Source organism: Perca fluviatilis, chromosome 12, assembly GCF_010015445.1.
Source record: "Perca fluviatilis chromosome 12, GENO_Pfluv_1.0, whole genome shotgun sequence".
NCBI classification, from domain to species: Eukaryota; Metazoa; Chordata; class Actinopteri; order Perciformes; family Percidae; genus Perca; species Perca fluviatilis.
In genome coordinates, this window is record NC_053123.1 from 8763584 (window position 1) to 8773961 (window position 10378).

General features: G+C 40.5%; 1 protein-coding gene across 2 annotated transcripts in view; it reads right to left on the reverse strand.

Moving 5' to 3' along the window:
- The window catches only part of ramp1 (receptor activity modifying protein 1), a 70354-nt gene extending 62015 nt beyond the window's left edge, over positions 1 to 8339 (reverse strand). For both annotated transcript variants that reach the window (XM_039819167.1, XM_039819166.1), the window contains exon 1: positions 8066 to 8339. In XM_039819167.1, the coding sequence (XP_039675101.1) occupies positions 8066 to 8123 (58 nt within the window). In that variant the 5' untranslated portion in view covers positions 8124 to 8339. The remainder of the gene's footprint in view (positions 1 to 8065) is intronic.
- Between the last annotated feature and the right edge of the window lie 2039 nt (positions 8340 to 10378).

Here is a 10378-nt window from a genome sequence, read left to right on the forward strand (position 1 = left end):
TGCCACAGAAAAAAAAATTCTTCAAAAGAAAATTCCAGCCTGATGCACTGGTTGAGTGAACCACTGCGACAGGCTCTCTATGTCACTGTTATATAAGGTTAAATGTAATATATGAGAGCAGCGGCCCACATAAATGGGTTGCAGAATCTGCTCTGTGGTTGTCAGTGAGAGGGCTGATGTTGTATTCATAGTTTCTGGTTTTATTCTTATATTAGAAAAATGTGACGAAACATGCACAAACATTGCTATATGGGGAGATATAAATTACAACACGTGGCTAATGTGTACCGCATGGTTACCAATAAATTAATCGATTATCTGGATACTACATCTTTTTATTCAGTTTTATAGACAAAAACACTCTGATACCCACTGTGCAACTAGAGAGCAAAAAGAGCTTAACGGAGAGTGCATTTTGGACTAACATTTATCTGGTGGAGAGACACTCAACACCAAATGAATGCTAATGTTGCTCTATGTGTGCTGAATGTGTAAAATTAAAAACATTATGAGGTGATAATGTTGGCTCCTATAATTGGCATATAAATTGAAAAGCATGTGTGTTAGTTGCTTAACATTAACATACCATACTGTAGTTACCATGCTTGGATAATGACGCTAAAACTATCCATTATTGAAAATAATTTTGCAAAATTGTTCAATATCAACATTCTGTTTGGCGAATGGGTTACAATAATTGACCTAAGTGGATTATGAACTATCTCTCTCTCACACACACACACACACACACACACACACACACACACAATGGGTGGATTGTTCATTTTAGAAAGCAATGGTCACAAGAGAAACTGTTGGTGTCCCCCAGCATTACCAATGATCTACAACTAATTACAGTTATTCGCAGTCTGTGTGACAGACAAAAAAACTTTTCTACGGCTCGCCAATTATGGCCCGGCCTATGGGCTCACTAATTCTCTAAACAAAAAAAAAAAAGAGTATGAAATTAGATCTTTATTGTAAAGTTAGAAATGATTCTTATGTAGCTGAATACACATTGCTTGGAGTGCACTGAACTGCTTCTGTTGCAGCTAACGGCACTACAGGCAGATTTCTGAAAAGCCTCAGTGCAGTGCAAAAGCACAACCTTGGGTCATTTTTTTTTTTTCTCAAATATCCTGTCTTTTGAGGGCTTCGGTTGCAAAAACCTCTCACTTACAGCAAGCATGAAACAGTTTTGTTATTTTGTCACTTGTTAGATATCTGTATTTACCTCCCCCCTAAGGAACTCTCAGTGGATACGGAGGGAGAGAGAAGTGATGTGACTTACTAGGGAGAGGAAGTGTATGAGGGAAGTAATCTAATAATACACATGAAAAACAGCTCCATCAAAAAGAGGCATGGCTACTTTTCATGGCTTTCACCATCTGTCTAATTAGCCAAAGTCCAGTGGGCGGGTCCGTCACACAGGATGCACGCAAACACACACATGGAAACATACAACATTCAAAACAGACACATATATATATATCAGCCCTATTAAAACTTTCACTATCCAGCCACACCTACCTCATTTATCTCTCTGTCTCTTCTTAGACTAGTTCTTACTCTCATTGTCACCTCCTCTCTCTTTCTCTCTCTCTCTCTCTCTCTCTCTACTGATTTATGGAGATTCTAAAAAACGTCCCCTTGAGTCCTTTAAAACAGAAATATGTGCTCCTCTGCCCTAGCAGAACAGATAAAAAGAGCCTTGTGCTTTTAGAAAATCCATGCATTCTCTCTAGATAAGTGAGAGCAGTAAGGGGGCTGTACTCTATATTCAGAACATTTTTATAGAAGCAAACAAATATTTGCTATGTAAAGATATAGTGGAGTAGCTTCTCTGTTCTCTATAGCCGGTCTGGCCGCGCTTGCATGTTAGTGCATGTGAGTGCATTGAGCATCAGTACGCCTAGTACGCCGAGGGCCGTGATAAAGCGTCTGTATTTGACGAGTTGGGGAGCGGTCGTGAGAGCCCTGTGGAGGCAATTGTTGCGACCTAGAAATAAAAGATAGCAAATTAAAGTATACACATTTTATGAAGCTAAAAATGTACAAGAAAATATGATTTATTAAGCTACTTTTATACAACTTTATTCATTGTTCATCTTCATTCATTTGTTAATATACTGATGTTGATGTACGACAATTCTGAGTGACACTATGGGCCCTATTTTAACGATCTGAAACGCAAGTATGAAACGCAAAACGCAAGTAGCTTTGTGGGCGGATCTCGTTGATATTATACCGGCGGGATAAATGACTCTTGCGCCCGACGCAAATCTAAAATGGGTTGGTCTGAAGTAGTTAGGTGTGGTTTGGGCGTATAAACCAATTAGAGCATCATCTCACATTCCCTTTAAGAGCAGGCGCGCTTGTTCCATGGCGGATTGCTATTATGACGGCGGATTTGCCTGGCGCACGCCAGCGGGAGCTGCTGATGCGAGATGCGGCAAAGTAATAAATGCCTGTCTTGGCCGGGTGGCGATGTTGCTGCGGCCCCTCGGGCGCATCTCCTCAAGTCTGGAGAGGATTGCTGCAGCCATGGAGTATAGGCCTCCAAACGCACCACCTGCACCTGTTGTGCCCCTTCCTCCTCCCCCCACTCCATCTCCGTCCACCCGCTCCATCAGGAGCACATCGCGCATTACTCCCGGACCAGATCCCGCTGTAGTTCAACATCACGTCTCCTTAAGTCCTCTAATATTTCCTCATTTATGTCATCAACACATCCATCATTCATGGAAATGTTGTGTAAAACACAACAAGCCACAAAGAATGCTGCGACTTTTTGAGGACTGTAAGTGCCTCCTGACCTATCCAAACACCTGAAGCGCATTTTCAGTAATATTGTCCTTTGTAATTATGTATGGTTTACAAAAATGGGAACTGCTGCATCCATTTAGATGAGAGAAGTGTATGCGCGTTGTGCACACGCTACATTATGGCCAAGCATGCGCCCCTAAAATAGCATCTGAATAAACGCTACTGACTTTAGACTAGCGCCACTGACTTTAGACCAGGTTTTTCCTGGTCAGTGGCGGAATTGTTTTCTGAAACTGCAGAATAGCACCAGGGAACGTTTGCGCCGGAACACGCCTTCTCTTTTCGCTGAACCGCCCCCGGGAGCGCAAATACAATCCCTAATTTACCGACGTGCGTCTGTGGAGGGAAAAGTCCGCTGTGCGTCGGGTGCAAAATAGGAATGATACATGCGTTGGTGTACAAAGGCAATTGCGCTGAGTGCAAGATAGGGCCCTATACCTCATTAGTGTGCGTGACTGAAGTTGTTTTGAGTTTATGGGGGAAAAAAGTTTCATAAAAACTGTACAAAAAAATGCAGCACTGGGGAGAATAAAGTTGCTGAACAAAAGAAGACGGAGTTGTTTCTTTTCAAGGGTGCAACGCAATCCCAGACTACTTTTTTTCTGAATATCGAGTACAGCCCCTTAAACTGGGGACTGGGGCAAAGACCAGACCAAAATTAACATTACTGTCTCTGGTGGTAACATCACACACTCCTGAAATGTATCTAAAGCAGTGGGGGTGGTCAATTAACTCTCTCTGTGTCTCTCTCCTCCTCCTCCTCCTCATCCTCTCCCGCTTTCTTGTGTTCACATTGTTGCCTTAAAAAAATGCATGCCTGCTGGTGCTGCAGAATGTCAGTCAACCAACCACATCTCCCTGTAAGATAAACAGTCAAACAACCACACTGATGCAACAAATGCTTATCTGTTCAAGAAATGTGTAGTATTTCATCATCGAGAAGCCTGTATCTTGTCTCCTGTCCTAGACTTTTCAACGCTGAGGACACCATGGGAAATACAAATACTCAAAGGAGACATACGATGCTCATTTTCAGGTTCATACTTTTACGAAAGATACAGACGTGGTGTACCAAGGCCTTTGGTCAAATGAAGTTAGTGCCTTCCAAAGTTACTGCCTTTTTACAACAAAACTTCCTCTTTTTGGTTTCCTATTACCCTTTAAATCAGACGAATTTCTGAAAGCTTAGTTGATGTTAAATGAAGCCACCCAACCAAAATTAATCAACCTGAGCTTATCTTTTATTAACTTTTTTTTCATTTTGGAAGAAGAATTGATTAAAAGCATGCCCAAGACTTATTAAAACAAGGCATCAGGCCACCCGCTCTTGCTATGTAGAGACCTATCAGACATTGTCTCATGAACGACTCTGAGGCTCAGAGTCGGAGGCGTACACTGCGTCAACCATTTTGATTGCTCACAGGATATTCAGTCATTCCAGTCAAACTGTTAGAATTGCCAGATGTTTTCCCCAAAGTTGTTCCTCAAAGTATTCCCCTTTTGTCATTTTACTACCGTCGCTTGTGTTGTTGTGAAATATTTCAAACAAATTCAAATTGAATCCTGAGCCGTCAGATAAAAGACGATCATGTCAGCGAAAGAGGATTAAAGTGTCTCTCTGCGCCAATCCCTTGATATCTTTGGGGAGAGAGTGAAGACTCCTTTCCCTTCATCCATTTTGTACTTCTCGGCCCAAAACATTACCAGAGACAATTAAAAGTGGCTCCTGTCATGGCACAAATGACTTCAATTGCAGAGGTTATTTTGATTTGTATCAACTCTGTGCTCTATCAATCTAAATATGCTGCCAGTCTTTAAAAGTGCCTGTAAGACTAATAGAATGAAAGTATAAATGAATGCGCATCATTATTTAGGGACCGAAAAAATTTCTTTTTTGAAAAAAAAGAAAAAAAAATGCTGTTTCAGGTGGGAACGTGGTAAAACAGTAATGAGGCAACCTGGTGGCATTGTGATGACTCATACATTTCTCTTTCTGCAAATAGAACACCTACATGGAGGCTTTGTAATGGGGAACAAAGGGCAAAGAGTAGAGGAAGCTTGCCTCAACACCTTTGTCAGATAGCGTCACATCGTGCGTATGGTGTATTTCCAGTGCATATTTCAACTGTGTGTTCATTTTCTTTTTTCATCACCACTCTGAAGTCTGTAACAGATGTAACTAGTGCATTTTTTTTTTTTTTTGATAGAAATCCACAATGCTCAGTTTGGGGTTAGGGGATGAGATTCACTTTACAGTTCAGCTGAGGGTAAAGCCTTTAGTGGTTAGCATTAGTGTTAGAGGTTGGGAAATGAACCCAAGTCAACTGAGTGTCTTCCCAAGCCTAAACGTACATGTGCTGTGGATAAATGTGTGCACACAGCAGAGAAAGAGAAAGAAAGAGAGATAAGCGTCTGAAAAGGAAAGGTCTCGCTGAGACTTTCCTGCATTACTTGGCTTTATCAGCCGAGTGGTCTTGTCATACATTTTGTGGCAATGCATAATGACGGAAATTAAATAATTGACATCATTTCAGAAAACCCATGCCCAGCACTCTGTCATACTCTCATAACATATTTTTCTTGAAACTTGAAAACTTCATTTGTTAAATATAAACTTTGTTTGTTAAATATTCATATCACTGTTGTAGTTTGTTCACTTTACGTTCCCTAAGCTTGCATTACACTTCATACTCAAGGTAATTACAGTATATACATTTACACTATGTGAAAGTAGGGCTGGGCAATATATTGATATTATATCGATATCGTGATATGAGATATATGATACTATATATCTTCTTGAATTTTGGATATCGGAATATCGGAATATCATAATACGGCTTAGGTGTAAAGCAAAGTGATGTCATTTTCTGAACTTACCAGACCGTTCTTGCTGTTCTATTATTTGCCTTTACCCTCTTAGTTATTATATCCACATTACTGATAATTATTTATCTAAAATCTCCTGTGAAAATATTTCGTAAGAGCACCAATTGTCAGCCTTACAATATTGTCCCAATATCGACATCAAGATTGTGATATTTGATTTTCTCTATTTCGCCCTGGGCTGCACGATATGAGGAAAATATGCGATATGCAATAACGTTGTTGAATATCGCGATAACGACATTACCTGCGATAAATAAACAGATTTTAAAGTGTACTCAGTTCTGCATTTCTGCTGCTTTCAGCATTCTGCTAAAATACAACACATTGCTTGTCGAATTTAAAACTAACAAAAGGATATCATTTTTGATATTTTTTAATTGAACAAATTGAACATTGAATTGAATATAAAAGGCACCACTAAAAAAAAAACTGAGTTAGTTTTCTTTCAACTAACACAAAAAATCTCTGAGTGTCTATTGGATATATCGCAGCCTTTCGCGATATGTATATTGCGCCTGTTGATATTGCGATGAAAAAACGATATATATTGTGCAGCCCAAATATCGCCCAGCCCTATGTGAAAGTGAACACACTGCCGTTCATACAAATGTGATGGCCAGCGCTGATTCTGACAGTTGCTGGTTCACTAGGTCTACACAGACACTACTTATAAGTTTAATTTACAACAGAGTTATCACACCATGATTGCCTCTGTTTTTTTTCGCTGTCTTTTAATAAGAGGAAGTAACATACTATGTATCACAGCTAAGCTGACAGCAGTGCTCTCTGTCACCACCGGTGAGCGGAGCTTCACTGCTAAAAGCTACTGATTCTATCAGTATAGCCTGAATCACCTTTGTCACCAAAGAAGAGTCCGGGTCGAGTCACCATTGCCGGAGTTTGAGTTTGAGTCGAGTCACTTAATCCAGAGTCGGACTCAAGGCGGATGCAAATACTCTATCACTGCCTATTACAAACTTTAGCCAACTTCTGAGCCCTCTTTCATGAATGCTCGAGTATGATTTGATAAATTCTCCAGGGCACGTCCAAGTCATAAGTGCGCAAGTCCAAGGCAAGTCACGAGTCCAGAGAATAGCGACCCGAGTCCGAGTCCAGGACTACTCCATCCAGAGGTACTCCATCACTGGTAGTATTACAGCTAAAAAAACAATTACCTCACCACTTTGGAGTGTCATTATTATTTTTGAAAAACCATGACAAATGTTAAATAGATACCCCTATGTTAAAATATTAAAGTAAAATAGGTCATGTGTCCAAAACTCATATTTATTTTGACTTTTCAGCAACTGACTTTTTTTTTTAAAGAACAATGGAAGAACCTCAACCAGCTAATGCATCATTTCTATCAGATTATGTTTCTTGTAGAAATAGATTTTTGCGACTATGCTTGGCAAAAAGCAAGTTTTTTCTTACTTTTTCATAACCCTTCCAGGTGAGTTCCCTACATCTCAGTTGGAATGAGTGGATTTATTCATTATAATGAAAGAGTTGACTTGTGAGGTTAGTGAGTGAGTGTAGTGTTATTTCACGAATTTCTGAAAAGAATTTAATTTAAAATAATTTGCAAATTAGATGGTTTATCTTCACAGTAGGATACAGGGAAATAAAAAGATAGATATAGAGATATAGATAAGATATAAATATAATAATCACATATATTCTAAACAATGAACTAATCAACTAATTAAAACACAGATGTGTCCAAATCACCTGTTACATGTACAAATCTCTTATTTGGTTGCAGAGATTAAGGACCAACAACTTTCAGCTTAGTCTTGGTGTAACTAGTATATAGATTTATAGATTTAGAAGAAAAGTAAGAAAGTGTGCCAATACGTGGTCTCCCTCTCACTTTTTCCTATTTGATATCATATCATAACAAACCCACAGGTTAGGTCAGGAGTATAATGAAAGTGAGAGTGATAATAAAGTGTTTTATGGTCTATGAAAACAATTATTAAAAGTATTTTTTATATGCTTATTAAGTACCACAAACACACGAGATCCTGGCACAATATTGCTGTTTGTTTCATTGTATGGAACATCAAACTTGCCATTCATCTCTAAACCAGCAGAAGGGAACACATACTATTGCAGGGATGTTTCTCTGTTTGGCTCTGGATGTGAAGGAGAGTAATTGAATAGAACTCGTTTATACACAGCTTACTAAGCCCCCATAAACACAATATGTACATCCGAACTCATTTGTTTCTAACTGATGACCGTGTCTGATATTTTCCAAACAGATGTCACAGTTTAGGCTCACCACCTTTTGTATCTCTCCATTTCACACACACGAATGCAGCCACAGAGTGAGAGAGAGACTCACCTACGACGAACCACAGGAGCGTCTGTTTCTGCAGAGCTGCCCCGGTCTGCGATCCCATCCTGTCGCTCTCCGAATGATCCACTGGCTGAAGTTTGGAAGGGAAGTGAAGCGGGGGAGGGGGGTGGGGGTGGGGGTGGGGAGCAACTGACAAGAGCTCAAAGAGTAGATGGTAACACAATAAGTGACAGCAGCTAGGTGAAGGACTCCATGGAGCTTATACGGCCATCCGGTCAAGGATCCTCTGCTGTCTCACCTTGCGCAAACTGCTCGAGGGGGGCGGAAGCCAAGACTCGTCCTTGCTCCTGCTGTACCTGAACTCCCCCGAGTCTTCCTGTCACCGGTCCTTTGTCATCCACACATAAATCATAGTGACTCGTAAAGTTGTAGCTCTCTTTCCCACCATCCGTTCTCAGGTTTAGGAGGAATTCGGAGCACGCTTTTGAAGTGTGCCGGGCTGGAAATTGTGCTGCGCTGTGCGCAACGGGACGCACCAGCCTGGGACCGGTGGAGCGGAGAGACTGTGTGATGGTTCACTGCTTCTGTCTGCGAGGACACGGCTGTGTGTGAGCGGCGGGGACACGGGACAGACCCAAACAGAGCAATTACAGCGCGGGGGAGGGGACGTGTGGGGGATTTGGATGAGGGAGGAGGCACCCCGCGGCCGAAGCAGCCTATGACAACAACTTTAAAAATAACCAAACTTAATACACAAATAAACAAGCAAACAAGCAAAAGTAATTGACTATAGCCTAAACTAAACGTAGGCATTACCGGATATGATCAGACACCATCTGAAATAGAATACATGTCTATCACCTTTATAGAGAGAGACCACACATACTTTAAATTGTAGATCGTGGATTCATTTGGAATTACTCAAATGGATTAAAATGAACACCATTTGCTGTGTGATTAGTGGACATGTAGAAAAGATGTCCACCTGTGGTGTGGATCTGAAGACAGGTGCAATATGGTTTAGGATTGGATCCAGAGTTGCCCAACACTGTCATCTAGTGGTCATCTGGAGCGTTACAGCACAAGTTTACATACATCTGTACACGTTTTATATAATAAAACGTTATAAAAAGTTATTATCGGGCCCTTTTCGAAAAGCTTTTAGGAGCTTATTGGGGTTCCCTCATTTCACGCGGCCTACATATGATCATGATCATTGTACCTTCTGAAATTGTGTTTTAATGGCACGATGATGACGTCTGAATAAACCACACGCAAAAAAAAGTTAGAACCCAATTTTTTCCAACTTTAATTAAACAATTGTATCGTCTTTAGACAATTTCTCACTCTGACTTTCCTTCTTTAGTGTAGTAAAACAGGAGAGGTTACAAAGATGAGTGGTTGTATGGCTCACGCACAATATATTTAACAGTTCAAAGTGGTTTCAGCAGAAATGAATAAACCACGTGCCTCCTGTGCAGCACTCTACCGTCTGCCCAGTATGACCCACAGTGATGATGAGAGGGAACACATCAATAGAATATTAGAGCACTTCACTACATTTCACTGCAGCAAACCAGCAGTTTATGTTTGGATCCGAATTTGCACATGTTTTACTCTGGTGATTCATACTTGATTCTGTTTTCATTTAGAATCCATGGCCAACCTCGTAAAATCCAGTTTCTCTTCAATATATCCTTATACGTTGTTGAGAAATCCACTTTTTCCGTCTGTCTGACACCATCACATACTGTGTATTGCAGGTTTTTTCAATGTCTGAGACTGTGGGCCTCCTCTCAGACAAGGCTTGGAAAAATGCGCCCCCTCACCCTCCCTTAGTTTACTAGTTTACTTACTTACCCATGCCTATGGGATCATGCTTTTTAATCCCAGGGCGAGTTAGCCTAATATTGCCGTCTGACATAACTAAAGACTACACATGCCTGTCCTCGGGCATGTATTAGTTTCTGACTCTGGGAAAGTGGGGAAAAAACATAAAATCCCCCAAACTACTGTGAACCATCTCTTTAACCAAATCACACACGTTTGGACTATTCTAGTTGTTTTTTGATAACTAATGTAATAACGTATGTTCTATTTTTTCAATTCCATTCACTAAGCCTCCCTGAAACTGTTTGTAGCCCCCCTGGGGAGGCCCAAACCACTGCTGTATTGTGTATCAGCTTTTTCTAACTTTACGCTCAAACTACATGATCTTTACTCTGCATGAAACATGAACATGATAAAGTTCAACTTTAACAAAATAAAGTTGTGTTCAAAGTTTTTATAAAGACTAGACTAGTTGGAAATATTGGTTTTTGGAGCCATTTGAAGGATGAGGAAGGTCCTGACTGAATA